This window comes from Dipodomys spectabilis, unplaced genomic scaffold, assembly GCF_019054845.1.
Source record: "Dipodomys spectabilis isolate Male_0828 unplaced genomic scaffold, ASM1905484v1 ptg000480l, whole genome shotgun sequence".
Taxonomy (NCBI): Eukaryota; Metazoa; Chordata; class Mammalia; order Rodentia; family Heteromyidae; genus Dipodomys; species Dipodomys spectabilis.
In genome coordinates this window covers 3310641-3332819 of record NW_024871157.1, presented here as the reverse complement: position 1 = coordinate 3332819, position 22179 = coordinate 3310641, and the positions used below count along the sequence as shown (strand labels likewise).

Here is a 22179-nt window from a genome sequence, read left to right as displayed (position 1 = left end):
ACCGAGGCCACGCCCTCTCAATAGAGACCACGCCCACTCTCGACGGAGGCCACGCCCGACCGACAAATGGCCACGCCCTCCCACCGCAAGCCACGCCCCCGGTCCTGGCCACGCCCTCCCCGCTGCCGGGCTGGGCCGCTCTCCCGGGTCTCCGCCACCGTGCGCTCCGGCGCGCGTGGCTGGGGTGCCGGCAGAGGGCGCGCGAGGGGCTCGGAGGGCGGGCGGGGACCCTGCGGGAGGCGGGATCGGGGACGGCACTGAGCCTCCCCCTCCCGCCCCCTGCCCGCCCAGTCGGTCCTCCCGGAGCTCCCGCGCCGCGGCGAGGGCTGGTGGTGCCCCCGCGCGCTCCGCCCGTCCGCCCGCCCGCGCGCGCGCCCGCCGGCCTGGGGCGCAGCTCCTACCTGTGGAGCCCGGCGGGCGCCCCCCTTTCCTCCCAGGGGCTCGATTGCCTCTCCTCCATCCGGACCCCCGGATCCGGCCCCTCGCGCCCCGCACAGGGGTCGCCGGGACCCCGGGGCGGGGCGCCAGGCTCGCAGCTGGTGGCATGTAGGCGCCCTCGGGTCCGGCCTCGGAACCCAGGCGCCCTCCTGCGCGCAAAGTTTGGGGCCGAGCGCCATGGCCAGGAGCAGCTCCTTGAGTATCCGCGTGGTGGAGGGCCGGGCGCTGCCCGCCAAGGACGTGTGAGTGCCGGGGCGCGGGCGCGGGCGGGGGGCGGCGTCGGGCAGGCCGGGCCGGCCCCGTGCCAGGGAGGGCCGCCCGCCCCGGCGCCCGGGCCGCGGGCGTCTTTGTTCCGGGATGTGCCCCAGGGGCTCTGGCCGAGCTGGGGAGGGGGCTGCAGGCAGGTGCTGGGGGTGGATATCGGGGAACCCCCCCTCCCAGGAGTCCATCCAGATGGTCCCGGTGCAAACAACGTTCAGTGTCACCAGGTGGCCTCCTGGGGTCCTTTTGACGCAGGGATCTGAGACCCCCCCCTCCCCAGGTCTGGTGGCCGCCAGACCCGGGGTGACATTTCCCTAGGTGTCCAGCTGCCTGAAGAGGCCGTCACCCTCCCCTCCTCCCCCAGGGCCCGTCCCTGCCACACGCGACAGACCCGGCTGGGGTGGCTTGGGTGCCTCTGTTCCTGGCTCCCCCCCAGCTGAATCAGCAATTGCTGACTCAGCAGAAAAGGGGAGTTTCCCCCCCCCTTCCCCCCCCCCACTGGCCTGGAGCCCAGAGAGAGGCTCTGAGGATGTCAGCACCTGAGGCAGGTGTGGAATCCTTGGGAGGATGCTGGCTGCCTGACCTTGAACTCAAACTCTTTCCGAACCTTGGTTTCCCCTCTGGGCACTGGGGGCTGGGGGCGGAGCCACCATCCTGATCCTAGGGACCTTTGGGGGCTCACCTGTGCTAAGGTGAGCTGGGAGGCGGAGTCTTGGTCCTGATTGAGGGTGAGCTTTAGCTCTGCTGGGAGGGGGAGTGCTCTCTCCGTTTCTGTCTCTCTCTGTCTCTGTCCATCTGTCTCTGTCTCTGTCTGTCTCTCTCTCTTTCTGGCCTTTGATGTCAGGAACCTTCTTACCACAGTACCCTGCCACTGTGGCTTTAGGGAGTTTAGCACCCCCTTTCTCAGCAGTCACCCCAAACAAATATACCTGAAAGAACAACAGAGGAACTAGACCAGTTCCCAGGCCACCCTTTCTAAGAATGAGATTAAGGACCTCCATCATCTCCACAATCCAGGGCTGAGGGCTGTCTGTCTGTCTGAGCCCTGTCTTCCATCGGTCCTGGTGGGTGGCAGCTGGGGTCCTGGGCCAGGACCTGCCTTTCAACCCCCACACCTCCTGCAAAGGGATTTGAGTCACGTCTCATTCTAGCACCTCTGGGTCACACTCACCCCCTGCCTTTCCCCAGCCCAGGAAAGAGCCGCACCCCAGAGCAAGGGTGGTGCGAGGGGTCCCCGACTGGGTGACCATCCACCCTGCCTCAGTTTCCCTAGCTGGTGGCTCCCTTCTTCCAGACCATGCTGAGGTATCAGAGCGGGGGTGGGGGCCTCTGGGAGGGGCTGCATTCTCTGCCCACCCCTCAGGCGGAGGGCCCAGACTCCAAAGCCAGGTTCACAGCAATGGCCAACCTCACCCAGAGGAGGCCACAGCGGATTTCAGAGTCCCGCCTGTGATTGGCCGTAGCTGCTGGCAGACATCCCAGGCTCCGCCCTCCATGCCTGGGAAACTGAGGACCCGAGAGACAGTTCCCTAGGATTTGAACGCCAACAGCTTCTCAGGACAAAACCAGACAGGGATCACCGAGGGGCCTCTTTCCCATGTTGCCCTGGGGCAGGGGCCGTGGGAGAGGCCAGGCAGGGGAGAGACCCATCCCTCCCGGCTCGCCACGCCACCTTGGCCTTACCTGATGGGATCCCGATAAGGGCTCGTGCGTCAGAGCCCGGAGCAGCTCGTGCTGAGCTCAGCTCCCATGAGAGGACCAGGGGCGGGGGGGGGGGGGGGGGCGGGGGGGGAGAGTAGGGGGGGGATGGGGGAGGGGCGGCAGCCCCCAGGAGGGCTGACCGCCCGCCCTGGGCCCCGGGGATGGAATCAGCACATGCTCCAAACATCTGTCCACTCAGAACTCACCCCCCCAGGCCAACTCCACGCCAAGTGGGAGATGGAGGAGAAAGAGGGGCGCAGACTGTTCCCCAAGAAGCTCACAGCTTGGTGGTTGAGGGAGGCAGATGGGAAATGCAGAAACATGGGGAGTGAGATGATTTTGGGGGCTCAGGGTTGTGTGTGTGTGTGAAGATTGTGTCTTGCCATGTTGCCCAGGCTGGCTTCGAACTCCTGTTTCGCGTGATCCTCCTGCCTCAGCTTCCCTGAGGGCTGGAAGCATGGGTGGAGTGCAAGGCTTGCAGGGTGAACTCGGGGCCTGAGTGCTGTCCCTGAGCTTCTTTTGCTCAAGGCTAGCTCTCTATCACTTGAGCCACAGCGCCACTTCCAGCTTTTTCTGTGTATGTGGTTCTGAGGAATGGAATCCAGGGCTTCATGCATGCTAGGCAAGCGCTCCACCACTGAGCTACCCTCCCAGCCCAAGGACTGGTATGTTGAAAGGGAGATGGGCCTGGCTTGGTTGCCCAAGAGGAAATAGCAGGCCTATTATCGCTTCAGTTTTGAAGTTTGGTTTGTCTGTAGGTCCATCCTTCTGAGGTTGGGGGATCCCCACTCCCGGGGGAGGGCAGCAGTGACCCCCAGGCACCATGGCAGGTGGGGGTTCCTGGGCTGTCCAGGGACCAGTCTATCATGCCCCCCCATTTTATCCCTCCAGCCCCTGCCAAAATAATGTCTGGGCCCATTTACAGGGCAGCGAAGTCGAGGCCAGGAGTTGGGAAGGGAGGTGCCAGCGGCCACCTTGGGGGCAGGGGCACGGCCAGGCACTGAAGACCACTGGACCTAACCACGCCTCGGGGCTCCCACCCTTCCCGGTCCTGTGTCCCTGTGTCCCTTTCTCCAGGGGTGGAGGGGGCGGCGGGAGGAAGGCCAGGTATCCATGCAGTGGCTCCCACCCGCGTTGTGGGGGGGTGACATCTTCGTTGCTGGACTGACCATATGACCCCGGCTAAGTCCCCTCTCCCCCTGGAGCCCAACCTCCTCTGCCTGATGGATGAGGCAGATTGACCGACGCCTCTCCCCAGGGCTGCGCTGTCGAGCCCCTCCCTCACCCCCTTGTCTTCGCAGGTCCGGAAGCAGTGACCCCTACTGCCTGGTCAAAGTGGACGATGAGGTGGTGGCCAGGTACGGAGTGGGGGGAGGGGCTCTTCCTAGACCTGCTGAATCCAGGAAGGGCAAATTCGCGTGCAGTGGCGCACACCTGTAGTCCCAGCATTTGGGAGGCCGAGGCAGGAGGATTGTGAGTTGGAGGCCAAACCGGGCTACCTATGAAGACCTCTGCCAACCATAACCAAAGATCTGGGGCGTGAGCCTCTCCCCGAGGAGGCCCGCCGTACCCCGCCGTGCCCCGTGTCCCACCATCCTCCCATGTTCTTCTCTGGTGACTCAGCCGCCACCAGCCTGTGCCTCTCTCCGCCACTGGCCTCTCCGGGGCTGGCATCTCACGCTTGGCTGGACTGGCTGGTTCCGGGCCTGCCGGGTGCTGCTGGTGCCGGGGAGTGTGTGTGAGGATGAGTGAGTGTGTGTGTGTGTGTGTGTGAGTGTGCACATGCACATGGGCCCTCTGCACTCCCACGTGAGCGCTCCAGCCTGCCTGCGCGGGTGTGAGTCCGGGCTGGGCGGTGTGGATGGACCTGTGGCGGGGGCGGGGCAGGCGGGAGGGAGGTGGGTGGGCAGCGGCGGGAGCCCCGGTTCCTATGGAGACAGCAGGACTCAGGATGCTCCTGGCGCCAGTTCTGGTCCAGATGGGCAGGGAGCTGGGAGCGGGGAGACCCCATGGGGAGAGGGGTAGGCCGGGGGCCCTGGGCTGACCTCCACTGTTCCCTCCCACCCTCGAGAGTGGGCTGTTCTCGGCCCCTTCTGCAGAGTGCTTTTCTGGAGGATCTCAGGCTGTCGCCCCCCATACACACACTGAGCTCCGAGGAGCTGCTGGATCAGGAGCTGGGAGAAGAGGGGACCTCAGGCGTGGGAAAAGGCTGAGCGCGGGGAAGGGAGTAAGAGGAATCGTCCAGGGTCTGTCTGAAGGTGGTGCCCCTGGGCTGGGTCAGAAGCACAGCGTGTGTGTGTGTGTGTGTGTGTGTGTGTGTGTGTGAGCACGTGGTCCCTGGCCATCCTGCGGTCTCTCTTGCTTTCCATGAATCTCAGAGTGCTCAGGTGTTCAGTGCTCCCTTGCCTCCGATGTCTTCTCGGTTCTTTGAACTAAAAAAGACCGACTCCTGCCTCAGGGCCTTTGCACATGCTGTCCCAGCCATCTGGAACACTTGTCCTCTTTGCCGCTCCCTTTTGCCCCCCTCTCCAGCAGTAAGTATTCCTCGGGCCTCACTTCAGCATCCCTGAGCTAACCTGGTCAATGGCCTCTCCCAAAGGCCTTGGAAGGATGGAGACAGTGACTGGAGCTGCGTGCACACCAGCAAGCCCGTGTGGGTGTGGGTGTGGCTCGGTACATGTCAGCATAGGTGCTGCGTGCTGTGTGTCTGGGTGACACACACAGGTACGTGGTTCTAGAAGTCTCTGAGGACACCCTGTGTGTCTGTGTGTGGGGGGTGCGCTGTGTCTCGGGCCTCCCTGGAGTATATGGTGTGCCTCTGTGTGTGTGGACTACACACACATGCTCATTCTCTATGACTCTGGCTCCTCGGATGTGCACCGTGTGTGGACATGTGCGTTAGACCTCTGCGTGTGTGCACAGGGCTCTGTAGGTGTGTGCACATGTGTGACCTCTGCGTGTGTGCACGGGGTCCGTGTGTGTGTGAGGCCTCTGCGTGTGTGCACAGGGTCTGTGTGTGTGAGGTCTCTGCGTGTGTGCACGGGGTCTGTGTGTGTGAGACCTCTGCGTGTGTGCACGGGGTCCGTGTGTGTGTGAGGTCTCTGCGTGTGTGCACGGGGTCCGTGTGTGTGTGAGGCCTCTGTGTGTGTGCACGGGGTCTGTGGGTGTGTGAGGCCTCTGCGTGTGTGCACGGGGTCTGTGTGTGTGTGAGGCCTCTGCGTGTGTGCACGGGGTCTGTGGGTGTGTGAGGCCTCTGCGTGTGTGCACGGAGTCTGTGTGTGTGAGACCTCTGCGTGTGTGCACGGGGTCCGTGTGTGTGTGAGGCCTCTGCGTGTGTGCACAGGGTCTGTGTGTGTGAGGCCTCTGTGTGTGTGCACGGGGTCCGTGTGTGTGTGACCTCTGCGTGTGTGCACAGGGTCTGTGTGTGTGAGGCCTCTGCGTGTGTGCACAGGGTCTGTGTGTGTGAGGTCTCTGCGTGTGTGCACGGGGTCCGTGTGTGTGTGACCTCTGCGTGTGTGCACAGGGTCTGTGTGTGTGAGGCCTCTGTGTGTGTGCACAGGACTGTGTGTGTGTGTGAGGCCTCTGCGTGTGTGCACGGGGTCCGTGTGTGTGTGAGGCCTCTGCGTGTGTGCACAGTGTCTGTGTGTGTGTGAGGTCTCTGCATGTGTGCACGGGGTCTGTGTGTGAGGTCTCTGCATGTGTGCACGGGGTCTGTGTGTGTGAGGCCTCTGTGTGTGTGCACGGGACTGTGTGTGTGTGAGAGGCCTCTGCGTGTGTGCACGGGGTCTGTGGGTGTGTGCATGGGGTCTGTGGGTGTGTGAGACCTCTGTGTGTGTGCACGGGGTCCGTGGGTGTGTGTGTGAGGCCTCTGCGTGTGTGCACGGGACTGGGTGTGTGAGGCCTCTGCGTGTGTGCACGGGGTCTGTGTGTGTGAGGCCTCTGAGTATGCACGGGGTCTGTGTGTGTGTGAGACCTCTGCGTGTGTGCACGGGGTCTGTGTGTGTGTGAGGCCTCTGCGTGTGTGCACAGGGCTTGTGTGTGTGAGGCCTCTGCGTGTGTGCACGGGGTCCGTGTGTGTGTGAGACCTCTGCATGTGTGCACGGGGTCCGTGTGTGTGAGAGGCCTCTGCGTGTGTGCACGGGGTCTGTGGGTATGTGCACGGGGCCTGTGTATGTGAGGCCTCTGCGTGTGTGCACGGGGTCTGTGTGTGTGTGAGGCCTCTGCGTGTGTGCACGGGGTCTGTGGGTGTGTGAGGTCTCTGCGTGTGTGCACGGGGTCTGTGGGTGTGAGGCCTCTGCGTGTGTGCACGGGGTCCGTGTGTGTGAGGTCTCTGTGTGTGTGCACGGAGTCTGTGGGTGTGTGAGGCCTCTGCGTGTGTGCACGGGGTCTGTGTGTGTGAGGCCTCTGCGTGTGTGCACGGGGTCTGTGGGTGTGTGAGGCCTCTGCGTGTGTGCACGGAGTCTGTGGGTGTGTGAGGCCTCTGCGTGTGTGCACGGAGTCTGTGGGTGTGTGAGGCCTCTGCGTGTGTGCACGGGGTCTGTGTGTGTGAGGCCTCTGCGTGTGTGCACGGGGTCTGTGGGTGTGTGAGGCCTCTGCGTGTGTGCACGGGGTCTGTGGGTGTGAGGCCTCTGCGTGTGTGCACGGGGTCTGTGCACACGTGGTGACCCCGTCAGTATTGTGAGGTGCCTGTCCTGGAGGGCATCCGTGGGGCTCCGGACTGTCTGGGCCGTCGGCGGGGACGGTCCCCGGCGGCGGTGGCTGTCTGTGGGGACCCGGCCCAGCCCACTCCCCTCTTGCAGGACTGCGACCGTGTGGCGGAGCCTGAGCCCCTTCTGGGGGGAGGAGTACACGGTGCACCTGCCGCAGGACTTCCACCATCTGGCCTTCTACGTGCTGGACCAGGACACCGTGGGGTGAGTGGGGCGGAGCTGTGGGCGGGGCATGCAGGGGGCGGGGCTTTGCTGGACAATGGGCGTGGCGTATGGTGGGTGGGGCTGTGGTGAGCACAGAGGGGCGGGATGTGGGTGGGGATAGGGGGCAAGGCAGTTGGGGGCGGGGCATGTGGTGGGCGGGGCTGTGGGCGGGGTGACTGGGAAGGGGTGTGGTATGCAGTGGGCGGGGTTTTGGCACACGCAGAGGGGCGGGGCGTGTGGGCCGGGCATCCGGTAGTGCGGGGCGGGCCTGGGGTGGGCAGGGTGCGCAGGAGCGGGGCTGGGGGAGGCGTGCTGCCCACAGCTGGGCGCAGCCCGGCCGGACGCCTGCCTGGCGGCACTCGCGGGTGGCGGGTCCCAGGCTCACACCCCCCCCCCTTGCAGGCACGATGACATCATCGGCAAGATCTCCCTGAGCAAGGAGGCCATCACCGCCGACCCCCGAGGTGGGCCGGGCCCCTCTGCGGACGGTGGTTTCTTTTGTCCGGTGCAGGCCCGGGGCCTGCGCTCGGCCTGGCGCTGCCCTTGGCACGGCCGGCGCTCTGCCGCTGGAGCTCGGCTCTCCCGCTGGCTTCTTGCGGGTCAGTTGGAGACGCCTGCCCAGGCTGGCTGCCGGCTGTGGTCCTCGGGTCTCAGCCTCCCGAGACGCCACATCGTAGCGGGAGCCCGGCACCTCGCCGAGGATGCTGCTGTTTCCTGTCCTGGGGACCGAGCCCGGGGAGGAGCGCCGTGCGCGGGCTGAGCGCATGCTCTGCCGTGCCTGCTGCTCATTTGCTTTAAGTTGTTGTTATTGCTGGCGCTTCTTGGGATGGCGTCTCTTCTGTCCTTAAATATTTGACTCTGGAAACAAGTGGTAACGTATGGAAAATACCTAATGTCTTTGCGGGTCTCGAGGGCGGACGCTGCTTGTGCTGTTGCTCATGGTGGCCTGTTTCCTTGTGTGTGTGGTGACCGCCGAGTGGGCCTGTAGATCCAGATACCTCGGTGGCCCAGCCAGAAATACAAGATCCTATCCCTAAAATGACTCAAACAACAAAGGGGGTAAGGGTGTGGCTCCGCTGCAGAGCACCGGCCTAGCGAGCGGAGGCCTGAGTTCAGACTCCAATACTGTCTCCCACTGAGGGAGAAAAGATAGACAATTTATAAACAAAGCTGACTCCCCATTACTATAGGAGCTGGAAGACACCAGGATCTTATCTTTGAAGCATTGGAGAGAACAGAGACAGACAGAATGCCCGAGATTCTGCAGAGCAGGGCTGAGGGATAGGGACTGTATTTCAAGGTGACAAGGGACACACAGCACACGGCTCAGAGCATTGGTCCGACCCCCATTGGCGGGGGCTGTACCCCCCTGGGCAGAGCCTCCCTGGCCCACCATGGTCTTGTGTTTTCCCATCAACATGATGCTGATTACAGGCCCTATGTCAGACAGAGGACGCATGCCAGGAAAAAGTCCCCACTGGGGAATTTTTAGGCCCGTGTCTAAGAAGCATCATTGTGTGTGTCCCGCAGGCATCGACAGCTGGATCAACCTGAGCCACGTGGACCCCGATGCAGAGGTGCAGGGTGAGGTCTGCCTGGCGGTGCAGGTCCTGGATGACGCAGGTGGCCGCTGTCTTCGGTGTCACATCCGGCAGGCCAGGTACAGTCAGTCACCACCAAGGTGGGGTGGCCGTGGTCTGAACGTGGGCCAGGCCCCCTGTGTTTCCAGCTCCGGGAGCCTTGGGACCTCTTCTGTCCTAGGGGACTTCAGCGCTTGCAGCCCCAGCTCACTATTTGCATGCTTTCTGGGCTAGGGAGGGGGGGGCAAATGACAAGTAAGATCTTGTTAGTCCCTTCCTTCCCTCCCTGTGATCGCCAACCACGGGCCAACCACTGGGGGTGGATGATTGGACAGGCCAGTTGGGAATGTAAGAATCAAGTTGTAACGGACAGAGATCCTCAGTTTATCCTGGTTTAAGCAGAACTGTCCATTGGTTGGTTCATAGAACGGAGAGATGGCTTCAGGCATGGCTGGATCCAGGGGTTCGATCAGGAATGTGAGAAACTGGCTCTATCTTTGGCTGTGCTGGCTTTGTTCTGGGCTGGTATCCCTCCTGGTGGGGGCAAGACAGCCCCTAGCCCCCATCTGGCAGCTTCCAGCTTTGTGGCCAACAACTGGCCATTCCAAGCAATGTCCTCGGGCGGGTTCTTACTGGTTCTGTCTGGGACATATGCCTATTTCTGAACCAATCACATGGACCTACTCTTTAGACCTGATTGGTCATTACTGGTCTGGGAGAAGGGATTGGCTTATCAAAGTCACATGGGCCAAGAGGGCAGGAAGGTGGGTCTTTTCTCCTGAAGAAAATCTCTAGGAAGAGAGATGTAGGGCCAGCAAGGCCCCAGCCCACCAGCAGCCATGTTCCTCTCCCCTTGTCTTGGAGATCCCCTCCCTCTCCTCAGCCTTGCGTCCATCTGCCCCTTCCTCCCGGTCTCTGTCATCCGTCATCCTTTTTGTCTTTCCTCTGCTCCAGTCCTCACTTCTGGGCCTCTGGGCCTCCAGGTAGGAGAGAATAGATTTCTAGCTTTGCTGTGTGACCATAAAGCCCTTCTTTACCCTCTCTGAGCCTTGCTTACCATCTATAGATTTCAGTCCTCCCTCATTCCTCCAGCCTTGGTACCCTGATGGAGAAGGACTGGATCAAGGAGGCCAGGGACCGGGTGGCAGATTCAGTGTGTGGCCCCGGGCTCCTCTGCCCATGGACCCCTCCCCACCAAGAGGCAAAGCAGGATCCTCGCCAGCAGGACAGGGGCTGACTGCTGTCGCTTAGCAACGATGTTGGCTCCTAGGAAACCAAAGTCTCTGGATGCCTGGGGAAGCAGGAAGCAGGCAGTCCCTCATGGTGTGTGGAGGGGGTTCCTGGGTTTGCGGGAGCCTGGTGAAGCAGGCTGGAGACAGTGCTGGGGAGGGTTTTTGTGTTGCCATAGAAACAAGGGTGTGGTCTGTCTCCTGCAGGCTCTTGGTTCCTGGGCAGGGTGTGGGTGCGAAGATTTGTGGAATGAATAACCGCGCTGAGCGCTCCCACCTGCCAGGGGCTCCGCCAAGCCCTGGGCACAATGAAGTCATCTTCTGTGACCCTTGACTCCGTGAAGCCCCTGTGATTTTCCCCATGAGGAAACTAAAGCTCAGAGAGGTCCAGTGATTTCCCCCCAGTGTGGCCCAGCCAAGCTGGCAGAGCCAGGGATGTGATCCTTTGTCCCAGTCTGCCATCCGGGGTCTCCAGGGAAATGGAGACTCTCTGTCCCCTCCCTGCTACCCCTTGTCCTGCTGGACTTCCTGATGCAGACTTGACCTTTCCGTTGAGGGGAAACACATGAGTGTTTGGATGGATGGACGTAGGGACGGGGCCAGCTGGGTCTCCCTTGAGGCCCGTTTTCTGGGGGTCTGGGTACTCAAGCGTCCTGTGTCTCTCCCCTCTCCCCTCCCCAGGGACCTGGCCCCCCGGGACATCTCCGGCACATCGGACCCGTTTGCTCGTGTGTTCTGGGGCAGCCAGAGCTCAGAGACGTCGGTGAGCATGGAGGGGGGAGCAGGCCAGTGCGGGCCCCGGTGGTGGGTGGGCCCCGTCCCCCCTCAGTTCCCCCCTCTGTCTCCCCTCTGCCCGCCCCCCACCTGTCACTCAAACACACTGTTTCTCACGCCAGATCATCAAGAAGACGCGGTTCCCGCACTGGGACGAGGTGCTGGAGCTGCGGGCCGCGCCGGGGGCGGTCGCCCCACTGCGCGTGGAACTCTGGGACTGGGACATGGTGGGCAAGAATGACTTCCTGGGCATGGTGAGCCCCGCCCTCTGGTGCCCTCCACGGTGCCGGTGCCTCTGGGACAGATGGGCAAAAAGGCCTCCTGGGCTGGGAAGGGCGGGTGTGCGGGCCCTGGTGCCCGGGCTGCCCCCAGGGCGGTGTCATTGTCCCCTGGGGGACGGAGTGCGCTGTCCAGCAGAGCTGTGCTGACTCGGCCTTCCTGGTGGCTCTGCCCAGCTGAGCTGCTGTTCGCCCTGGCTAGGGAAGGGGAAACGGAGGCTCAGGAGGGCAAATTGGCTTTCTCAGTGTGCCATGACTTAGACTTGGTTTAGGTCTTTGCAGCCCCCCTCCCAGAGCATGGGGGTCTCCGTCTCCCCACCTGTAAGGAGGGCGTGGCTGGGGTCCTACAGGGAGGCAGGGCTGGGACAGATGGAAGGACGGCTGGAGGTCGGCCCTGGGAAACAAACGGCAAATGGTGGAAGACATCTGCTCCCCTGTGTCGGGCCCCAGGGGGAGAGGGCGTGAGGCGTGAGGTGCGGGGTGCACCCCTCTGTCCCAAGAGGCAGGAGGATTGAGAGTTCCAGGCCTTCTTGGGGTTCAACCGTGTCTGAGAAAGCCAAATGGAAGGGAGGAAACGTCTGTGTGCACACGTGTGTGTGTGTGTCCCCGCAGGTGGAGTTCTCCCCCCAGACCCTGCTGCAGAGGCCCCCCAACGGCTGGTTCCACCTCCTCCCCTTCCCCACGGCAGCAGAGGATGCCGGGTACGGGGCCCCAAGGCCACGGGGGCCTGCGCTGGACCCGTGGGCACCCTCTCCAGCCCCCACGGTGTACTGTGGACCCCGAGCCCACCCCACCACCCACCTGCGGAGCACGCACACCACTCACATCTGCCACTGTCCATCTGTATGCGTGCACGCGTGTGCGCACACCCGCACACCAGTCCTGTCTCCACGCACCTTCCCTGCTCATACCTGCCACACCTGGCTGTATGGTTCGCACCTACAGGCTCACACCTGGATGTGCTGTTCGTACCCACTCACACCTGACTACCACTCACACTCACACCTATTACTCACACCCACTCACACCTGGCTGAACCATTCACACCTGCATGTGTCCCACTCACACCTACTTACCCCCACATACCATTCACACCCACTCACACCGGCTCACACCTGCCTGCCACTCATACGTGTGCACACTGCCTATTCCATGCACATGTGCAGAACTGGGCACATATGTCCCTATTTCTGCAGTCAGTGTCCCTTCACCTGCCCCCCGCCCCCCTCCCCAGGGCCCACACCCCTGGCCTCAGGTCCACACACCAGCCCCCCCCCCCCGCCCCGCTGTCTCTCCAGGGGCAGCCTGGGCGCCCTGCGGGTGAAGGTGCGCCTGACCGAGGACCGCGTGCTGCCCTCTGAGTATTACCGGCCTCTGGCCGAGCTGCTCGAGGGGTCGGTGTGGGGGCCTGTGGAGGTGGGTGTGCAGACCGGCCAGGGTCAGTGTGGGGGTGTGCAGGTGGGGTGTAGGGGGTGGGGGTGGGGGTGGGGAGGGTATGCAGGGGGTGGGGGTGGGGGTGTGAAGGTGGGTGTGCAGGTGGGGTGGGGGTGGGGGGTGGGGTGGGGGTGTGGAGGGTGGGTGAGCAGGTGGGGTGGGGGTGGAGGGGTGGAGGTAGGTGAGCAGGTGCATGGGAGCCCTCAGCCCTGCAGCTCCCGGGTGGCGTGGTGCCGGGGCAGCAGGTCACCTCTCCAGCGTGGGGTCACCTCTCTGGTGTGGGGTCACCTCTCCGGGCCGGGTCCCCACAGGAGGACATGGCCAGCCCGCTGGCGCTGCTGGAGGAGCTGAGCTCTGGGGACTGCGGCCGCGACCTGGCCACGCGGCTGGTGAAGCTCTTCCTGGGCCGCGGCCTGGCCGGCAACTTCCTGGACTACGTCACCCGCCGGGAGCTGGCCCGCACCGGTGAGCGGCTGGCAGCCCGCATGGGCGGCCGCGGGTGGGGAGGACGCCGGGCTGAGGAGGGGCTCCCCGCGGAGTGGCTCCCCAGGCCCGGTGCCCCAGTGGCTGAGCGCGGTCTCCGGGCCCCTTCAGCTCCCTCTGAGCTGTGTCTGCGGGTGGGGTGCTTGGCTCTGTCCTGCCGGTGGAGTTGGGGTCTCTCTGATCCCCGAGGCTGGAAGAACCCCCCACCCCAGGTGACCAGGCTGAGCTGGGTGCGGCGCCTCTCGCACCCCAACAAATACACTCCCTGTCCTCCCAGCCGACCCCAACGTCCTCTTCCGTTCCAACTCCCTGGCCTCCAAATCCATGGAGCAGTTCATGAAGGTGAGAGGAGGGCGGGCGCCGCCCCCCATGCCTGCCCCCCCAGCCTGGCCGGGGCCGTACCCCAGCCTCCCCTGTGCCCCTGCCCTCAGCCCCCCCCCATGACCCCACCCTCAGCTCGTGGGCATGCACTACCTGCACGAGGTGCTGCGCCCCATCATCAGCCGGGTCTTCGAGGAGAAGAAGTACATGGAGCTGGACCCCTGCAAGATGGACCTGAGCCGAGCCAGGTGAGCTGAGCCACCCAGGGGCCTCCTGGGGCCCGAGCCGGGCAGCACGGCACCCTGCAGGGACAGCCAGGCTTCTGAGAACCAGGGAGGCTCCGGGCCAGATACAAAGGACAGCAGAAAACCAAGGAAGGGAGGCAGATTGTCGACAAGCAGAAGAGAAGCTTCTTGACTATGATCAGTGCTGCGGAGTGGCCCAAGATGGGAGGGGGGGACCGGTGACAGGCAGGGCACCTTTGTGCAAAGACTGGAAGGTGGCAAGGGACAGAGCCTTGTTGAGATTTGGTGACAGAGAAACGGCAAGTGCAAAGGCCCTGAGGTTGGACCACGCGTGTCTCACGCATGCTCTGGAGGCAGGGAAGCAGGGCCTGTGGTGAGGACGGACAGGGAGGGCGGGCCACTCTGAAGAGATGACATTTAAGCTGACAGGTGTGGGCGTGGCCAAAGGCCGTGACATGGGTGTGCCCGGTGGCGTGGAGGGAGTGTGGCCTGAAGGGAGCCGGCAGGGGGGTCCCGGGGTGGCCGAGTGGGCCGGAGACCAGGCTGCGCTGCTCTGCGCAGGAGGATCTCCTTCAAGGGCGTGCCGTCGGAGGAGCAGGTGCGCGAGACCAGCCTGGGGCTGCTGACCGGCTACCTGGGGCCCATCGTGGACGCCATTGTGGGCTCGGTGGGGCGCTGCCCGCTGGCCCTGCGCCTGGCTTTCAAGCAGCTGCGGCGGCGCGTGGAGGAGCGCTTCCCGGGGGCGGGGCACGAGGTAGGCGTGGAGGGCGGAGCCTGGGGCGGGGCACGAGGTAGGCGTGGAGGGCGGGGCCCAGGGCAGGCAGGAGGTAGGTGTGGCGGGCGGGGCCCAGGGCAGGCAGGAGGTAGGTGTGGAGGGTGGAGCCTTGGGCGGGGCGGGGCACAGGTTGGCATGGGGGCGGGACCTGGGGCGGGGCATGAGATTGGCTGGAGGGCGGAGCCTGGGGCAGGCGGGGCATGGGTAGGTGTGGAGGGCGGGACCCGGGGGCGGGCCCGAGGTAGGCGTGGAGGGTGGAGCCCGGAGCAGGGCGGGGCACAGGTTGGTATGGAGGGCGGGGCCTGGGGCGGGGGCCTGGGAGGGGCTGGGGGCGTGGCGGGGGCGGGGCCCGGTAGGCGGGCCACACCCCCCAGGCTGGTGCAGGAGGAGGCCGCTGTCCAGGGTCCTGTTGGGCGTCAGGGTAGAGACGGCCCCTCCCTCGGTGCCTGGGAGGCCCCGGCTTCCTTCAGCCAGCTCTGCCCGCTCCCATGGGCTGCTGAGGTGCTAAGTGGGGTGGGGCAGGGGCTTGGGGGGGTGGAAGGAAAGGGGGTGCCGGTCCCCCCGCCCAGGAAGCCCGTTAGAGCCCCTGGAGGCCCGCTTTCCTAGCCCACCAGGGTGGGACTCGGGGCCCCCCGGGGCACCCCGTATTTGCTCCGACGTGTCCCCCATCCCCAAGAAGGGAGGTGCCATGGAGGCTGAGGCGGGCGGGGAGCGGGGCTGCGGGCCGTGGAGGTCAGGGGGAGGCGCTCTTCCCGCTGCGGGCCTGGCCCGGGGGGGCCCGGGCGAGGCCGAGCCCCCCCCCCAGCTCTGTACGCCCCCGGACAGGCACTGCCTCTGTGTGAACATCACCCCGGAACAGACACAGAGCCCACTGTCGGGTCAATGCAAAGGGCAGGTGGGGGGGCGGGCGCTGGGGGGAGGGGGGCCGGAAGTGCCCCCACCCCCACCGCGGAGGAGCGCAGCGCACACGGCCCGGCAGCCTCCACACCTGCCAACCCGGGCCTCAGTTTCTGCCTCCCAAAAAATGGGCGTCATGGAAGTTTCCCTGAGGTTCTTTTGAGGGTTCCACGCGATTGGAGATTGAATGTGTCACTCAAGGCTCCAGCGCGCTCCTGGAAGCAGTGCTTTGCTGCTGAATGGTTCTTTTGCCTGTAGCTGGGCAGCCTTGGTCCTCAGCGGCCCCCTCTGTAAAATGGGGGTGTTATCCCTCCCAGAGTGAGTACTGAGCAGGGGATGGGTGCAGAAAACCTGGCCCGTTCTCAGACCACAGGGTTGGGTTTGAGTCCTGCTTCCCGGACTCTGCTGTGTGAACAAATGTCTTGGCCTCTCTGAGCCTCGGCTTCCTTGTGTGGCACATTTCCGTGACCATGGTGCCTCTCTCCCAGGTCAAATCTGATTCTGTAGTCTTGATAGTTACCTCATTTTCCAGCTGGAGAAACTGAGACACAGGGAAGGAAGACCCTCCGGGGAGGATAGAATGGCCTCCTGACCCGTCTCCCACCCAGCCTTTCCCCTCCCTGCCCCGTGTGCCCAGCACCCTCCTCTTTGTGGCCTCTCACCTGCTGCTGCTTTTGCAGGACGTAAAGTACCTGGCCATAAGTGGCTTTCTCTTCCTGCGGTTCTTTGCCCCCGCCATCCTCACCCCGAAGTTGTTTGACCTCCGGGATCAGCACGCGGACCCTCAGACTAGCCGCTCCCTGCTGCTGCTTGCTAAGGTACTGGGGGGCCAGATGGGGATGGGCAGTCATCTACATCTTAGTATGAATTAGTCCATGCCTAGCAATATGAGGTCCTGGTGGGCCCTGGTGTGCATGACAGATCCGGGCAGTCCTGGGGTGGCAATGGGGGGATGCAGAGGAGAACAGAAGACAGGAACTGGGGTGCGGATCTCAGAAGGGGAGGAGAGGAACAGGCTGTGCCCAAGCCGTGGGCCAGTCTGGGTCTCCTCCCTAGGGACCCTGGGAGCCAGCCCGGTTCTGGGTGGGCAGAGGGTCCTGGTCTGCGCTGTGACCTTCCCCCCCCCCCCAGGCTGTGCAGAGCATTGGAAACCTGGGCCAGCAGCTGGGCCAGGGCAAGGAGCTGTGGATGGCCCCGCTCCACCCCTTCCTGTTGCAGAGCGTCGCGCGCGTGCGGGACTTCCTGGACCAGCTGGTGGACGTGGACGAGGGTGAGGGTGAGGTCCTGTGGCCAGGGGCCTGGCAGGATTCCCAGCTCCTCAGTGCTGAGAACGAGGTTGGGGGGGGTTGTCAGTTGGTACATCAACAAACATTTTCTGGGATCAGTGCTAGGTCTCAGATATGGATGGAGCCTGGGGCCAACCCCAGTGGATGCCGGCTGTGGACCGGTGTCTGTTGAGTGCCCAATGCATGGTACAAACAGGAAGCACCAGCAGGAAGTGGGGATCAGAAGAGAGGAGTTTGAGGGGGGGAACAGCACATGCAAAGGCCCTGCAGTCAGAGAAGACTGACTGAGGTAGGAACAAAGGAGAGGCGAAGCCAGGCAGGTAGGGTGAGGTGGGGCAGGATGTGGGTTTGACTTGAGAGCAGGAAGGACGTCCCCTCCCTCATCTCCCCACCTGACTCTCCCCTTCCCCAGAGACCGGAAGCCCCACCCGGGCGCTGGTCCCGCCCTCGGAGACGGTTCGGGAAGGCTACCTGCTCAAGCGGAGAGAGGAGCAAGGCGGCCTGACCCCGCGCTTCGCCTTCAAGAAGCGCTACTTCTGGCTCAGCGGGGACAGTCTGGCCTACGCCAAGAGTCCTGAGGGGCAGGTGGGGCTCGAGCACCAGCAGCTGGGTTCCCCAGGGGGGAAACTGAGGCCCTGGGTGAGGGGGAGCCATAGAGTCTAATCTCCCAGCCAGGTGCTGGTGGCTCACACCTGTAATCCTAGCTACTCAGGCTGAGATCTGAGAATGGAGGTTCAAAGCCAGCCAGGGCAGGGAAGTCCATGAGACTCCATTCCCCAATAAATACTCAGAAAAAGCCAGAAGTGGTGCTGTGGCTCGGAGTGGTAGAGTGCCAGCCTTGAGCACAAAGAGACTCAGGGACAGTGCCCAGGACCTGAGTTCAAGCCCCACAACTGATGAAAGAAAGGACGAGAGAGCGAGAGGAAAGAGAGAAGGGGGAAGAAAGAGAGGAAGGAAAGAAAGAAGGAAGGAAGGAAGGAAGGAAGGAAGGAAGGAAGGAAGGAAGGAAGGAAGGAAGAAAGAAAGGAAGGAAGGAAGCTCCCAGCACAGTGCACATGTTTAGGGGTGGCTTTTCTCCCGAAGGACGAAGAAGAGGAGGAGGAGGAAGAGGAGGAAAGGAGAAGGAGGAGGAGAGGAGGAGGAGGAAGAAGGGGAGGGGCAGGAAGGGGGAGGAGAGGAGGGGATGAAGGGGAAGCGGGAGGGAGGGAGGGAGGGGCGCGGCCGCGGGGTGACTGGGCCCGTCCCAGGCGCGGGTCTCCCTGGCGGTGCGGCGCATCCGGGCGGTGGAGCGCGTGGACGAGGGCGCCTTCCAGCTGCCGCACGTGATGCAGGTGGTGACGGGGGACGAGGCGGGGGCCCAGCGCACCACCTACCTGCAGTGCAAGGTGAGGCGGGCCGGCGGGGCGGCGCGGCGGGGCGGCGCGGGCCGCGCACCGGTCCTGACCGCCGCCTCGCCTGCAGAACGTGAACGACCTCAACCAGTGGCTGTCGGCCCTGCGCAAAGCCAGCGCCGCCAACCCCGAGCGGCTGGCCGCCTGCCACCCCGGGGCCTTCCGCGGCGGCCGCTGGACCTGCTGCCTGCGGGCCGAGCGCGCGGGGTGAGCGGCTGGCCGGGCGGGTGAGGGCCCCGGCGCGCGCCCCACGCACCCCTGGCCCGCGCCCCCGGCCCCCTGCTCCCGGCCCGTGCCCCACACACCCCCGGCCCCGGGCCCTGCCCCCGGCGCGCGCCCCACGCACCCCCGGCCCCGGGCCCTGCCCCCGGCGCGCGCCCCACGCACCCCCGGCCCCGGCCCGCGCCCCCGGCCCCCTGCTCCCGGCCCGTGCCCCACACACCCCCGGCCCCGGGCCCTGCCCCCGGCGCGCGCCCCACGCACCCCCGGCCCCCGGCCCCGGGCCCTGCCCCCGGCGCGCGCCCCACGCACCCCCGGCCCCCGGCCCTGCCCCCGGCGCGCGCCCCACGCACCCCCAGCCCCGGGCCCTGCCCCTGGCGCGCCCCCCACGCACCCCCAGCCCCCGGCCCTGCCCCCGGCGCGCCCCCCACGCACCCCCGGCCCCGGGCCCTGCCCCCGGCGCGCGCCCCACGCACCCCCGGCCCCCGGCCCTGCCCCCGGCGCGCGCCCCACGCACCCCCAGCCCCGGCCCTGCCCCCGGCGCGCCCCCCACGCACCCCCAGCCCCGGCCCGCGCCCCCAGCGCTCGTCCCCGCCCCGCGGGAGGCCCGGGCCACGGGACCCCGGCCCCAAGCCAGCCCGGGCAGGGACGTCCCGAGGCTCGTGGCTTCAGCGATCCCCTAGAAAGGCAGGACGGACTGGCGCTGCGGCTCAAGCGGTAGAGCGCCCGCCTTGAGCTGAAGAGCTCGGGGACGGCGCCCAGGCCCGGGGTTCGAGCCCGCGACCGACCACAACAAAACACACGAGGGAGGCAGTGCCTGCTTCACCATCGCAGCCCCAGCTCTCGAGGGGCTGCGGCTCTGGGGAGCCCCGATCGCCTGGGACGCCCGGGGTGGAGGGCTTCCGGAGGAGCGCTAGCAGCTCCCGGGGGCGCGGTGGGCCAGGCCCGCGGCGGGGCGGGGGATGGGGGTCTGAGGGCGGGGCGTGGCGGGGCGGGGGTCAGGCCAGGGCGAGGGGGCGGGCCGGGACTCTGAGGCCCGGGCGGGGCTGGGGGCGGGGTCTGAGGCCCGGGCGGGGCTGGGGGCGGGGTCTGAGGGTGGGGCGGGGCTGGGGGCGGGGTCTGAGGCAGGGGCGAGCTGGAGGGCGGGGTCTGAGGTAGGGGCGAGCTGGAGGGCGGGGTCTGAGGCAGGGGCGGGGCTGGGCGAGGTCGGAGGCAGGGGCGGGGCTGGGGGGCGGGGTCTGAAGGCGGAGGGACGTGTCTGAAGGCGGGGCGGCGGGGATGGGCCTGAGGCAGGGGCGGGGCGGGGGCGGGGTCTGAAGGCTGGGCGGGGTCTGAAGGCGGGGATAGGTCTGAGGGCGGGGCGGGGCGGGGCGTTCTGAGGCGGGGGGCGGAGGCGCGGGCCGGGCCGGGGTGCCTGGGGCGCGGGGCGCCTTCCAGTCAGCGTCTCCTGACGAGCCCCGCACGTCCCCTCAGCCGCCGGCTGCAGCCGCACGCACTCCGCGGTCACCCTGGGGGACTGGAGCGACCCGCTGGACCCCGACGCCGAGACCCAGGCCGTGTACAGGCAGCTGCTCCTGGGCCGGGACCAGCTCAGGTGGGTGACGCGCCTGCGCGCACGCGCACGCGCACGCGGGTCCGCCTCGGGTCCCGGAGGGGCGGCGCCAGCCCTCCGATCCGCATCGCGCCCCTGAGCGCCCCGCGCCCCGGTGCAGCCCTGTCCCTTCCGGGGCCCAGGACAGAGGCCGTCCCGACCCACCGTCCACTGGGGTCTGCAGCACCTGCCTGGACCCGGTGGGCACTGGTGCTCACACCTGTAATCTTAGCCACCCTGGAGGCTGAGATCTGAGAATCAAGGCTCTAAGCCAACCCAGGCAGACAAAACTGAGAGATTTTTGTTGTTGCTTTTGGTAGGTCATGAGGCTTGAACTCAGGGCTTGGGAGCTGTCCCTGAGCGCTTTTGCTCAAGACTAGGCTAGCACTCTACCACGTTAAACCAGTGCCACTTCCAAAAGGAGAAGACTCTTACTTCCAAAAGCAAAAAGCTGGAAGTGGAGCTGTGGCTCACGTGGTAGAGCGCTAGCCTTGAGCCAAAAAGCTCAGGGATACCACCCAGGCCCTGAGTTCAAACCGCAGGACCAGCACAAAAACATGGTACAGGCCTCTTAGTATGACCCTAAGGGTTATGGGAGCAAATCGAGGGACAGAGTTAGTTTTCAATACAGAGTAATAGGGATGATAAAGCTGTGTGACCTCAGGCAGGCTACTCTAACTCTGTGTCTCAGTGATAGTGTCTGAGAACAGTTGCTGACAGCACTCGGCTCATGCCAGTTGCTGAGACAGAGGAGTGGATGTCTGGGCAGGATGTAGGAAGAAGATGGTGGGACTCTGATTTCAGGTGAGGAGCAGCCAAGAATCTCCAGGCAGCTTTGGGAGGTGGGGTTGGAGACCAGACTTGTCTGTTCCCTCTTCTTGACAACCAGGATGAAATTCCTGGAGGATCTGAACCCAGATCTAGTTCCAGAGGCCGACACCGGGAAGGATCCGGGCACCACTGACAGTAAGGGACAGGGGCCCTGTCCTCCTCGCCCCCCAGCCCTGCTTCACCCCACCATGCATGCAGCCTCCAGTGCCCACCTGCCCACCTGCCCACCTCCTGATTCCAGGCTCATTTTGGGGTTCTCAGGGCAAGTCTGCAGCTTTAGGAAAGCAATTGGGCCTGGAGGGCTGGCGGCTTTGGGGGGCCAGCTGAGTCCCCCCTGTGGCCCTTGTCCTCCCCCAGGGCCCCCCCCTGAGGTCCTGGCCCGGCAGAGAGCAGCCGCCGCCCACCTGCTGCAGGTGCTGGAGGATCTGGACCGAGCCCATGAGGAGTTCCTGCTGCGGCTCTGAGGAAGGCCGAAGCCGCCCTGGCACAGGGAGTGGGAGCGTGTGCGGGGCTCTGGGTTCTGGGGCTGTCCTCCGTGCCCCAGTCCTGCCCAGGGCAGGGGCCGGATCTCCGATACCACAAGGCTTTGCTTTCTGGGTTGGATAAGGAACCTGACTGGTCGACCTGGAGTCTTTCCGTCACTGGACTCACCTCTTCTTTACTCAAGAAGCCAGCCTGGTCCTGAGCTGCTGGATACAGCTGTTCCTGAAATCCTAATGCCTAGATAGTCTTATTGTCCCAGACAGGCACTCAGTGGGCCCGGTTCTTCCTGTTCTCACATCTGTGACCCCCGTGCTTCACCAACCATCCAGTCCTACGTCCCTGGCTAGACCCCAACCCCCAAGCCTTTGGAATTGGGTGCCTTGAAGCAGAACTGCAGTTGGGTACCAAGTGTGCCAAACTCAGATCCATGGAGCTTGGGAAACGTTGGGCCTGGCTCCGCCCCCACTCCCCTCACCCCACCCTCTGTGCCTCAGTTTACCTTGTATAAAATGAGAAGGGAGTGAGCTTGGCCGTGTGGCTTTCAAACTGGTTTCTGGGTAGCTGGCCCTGAAGTCAAAGCTCTACCTTCCACCCACCTCTCTTAGGCTGTTTTCTAGAAGGTTCCTGGGTCCCACTTGACCATGGCAGCAGGGTTCTGGAGGAGCCGCCATTCTCCCACTTCCCAGCGTGTGTGGAGGAGCACAGGGCTGGGCGTGTTACTGTAAGAGGCCTGAGGGCCAGATGGGAGAGCATCCGACCTGTTGGGCAGCATCGGACCTGCCCGGCGGCAGGGCCTCATTTCTGCCTTTGTGACAGAGGGAAGCTGGTGGTGCTATTCCTTGCATGACCAGCAGGGGTCGCCTGGTGCCGCCGGAGCTGCCTGCGGGCCACCCGGCAGCCTCCGGAACATTTCCTGGCCTCCGATCCCAGCTCACCCCTAGCTGCTCCTCAGGCTCTCACCCCCAGGCTCCCAGCCTGAGGTCCCCTCATCCCTGCCTCAGGGAGCAACGTGGGTGCGCTGTGCCCTGGCCCTGTGCAAGGAGGTCTCT

General features: G+C 64.9%; 1 protein-coding gene across 3 annotated transcripts; it reads left to right on the top strand.

Moving 5' to 3' along the window:
- Nucleotides 1–334: 334 nt before the first annotated feature.
- Nucleotides 335–21655, top strand: Rasal1 (RAS protein activator like 1). Of its 3 annotated transcripts, XM_042669094.1 has the most exons (21): nucleotides 335–680; nucleotides 3702–3758; nucleotides 7200–7313; nucleotides 7716–7777; nucleotides 8844–8973; nucleotides 10804–10885; nucleotides 11019–11150; nucleotides 11787–11875; nucleotides 12473–12590; nucleotides 12920–13073; nucleotides 13369–13433; nucleotides 13548–13660; nucleotides 14219–14411; nucleotides 16010–16147; nucleotides 16461–16605; nucleotides 17028–17200; nucleotides 17863–18000; nucleotides 18077–18207; nucleotides 19694–19819; nucleotides 20706–20782; nucleotides 21005–21655. In XM_042669094.1, the coding sequence occupies exons 1-21, from the start codon at nucleotides 616–618 to the stop codon at nucleotides 21109–21111; spliced, it is 2409 nt and encodes an 802-aa protein (XP_042525028.1). In that variant the 5' UTR covers nucleotides 335–615; the 3' UTR covers nucleotides 21112–21655. The 3 variants fall into 3 exon arrangements, with proteins under 3 accessions (XP_042525028.1, XP_042525029.1, XP_042525030.1); XM_042669095.1 differs by lacking the exons at nucleotides 18077–18207; nucleotides 20706–20782 and having other exon boundaries at nucleotides 19699–19819; XM_042669096.1 differs by lacking the exons at nucleotides 18077–18207; nucleotides 21005–21655 and having other exon boundaries at nucleotides 19699–19819; nucleotides 20706–20783.
- Nucleotides 21656–22179: the final 524 nt, after the last annotated feature.

What these genes read in the sequence shown, in the direction of transcription:
- Rasal1 (XM_042669094.1), top strand. Translation starts at nt 616, where the DNA reads ATGGCCAGGAGCAGCTCCTTGAGTATCCGCGTGGTGGAGGGCCGGGCG. An exon ending in TCCCGGGGGCGGGGCACGAG is followed by an intron (nt 14,412 to 16,009) that starts GTAGGCGTGGAG and finishes CTGCTTTTGCAG; the next exon opens with GACGTAAAGTACCTGGCCAT. An exon ending in CTGGGCCGGGACCAGCTCAG is followed by an intron (nt 19,820 to 20,705) that starts GTGGGTGACGCG and finishes CTTGACAACCAG; the next exon opens with GATGAAATTCCTGGAGGATC.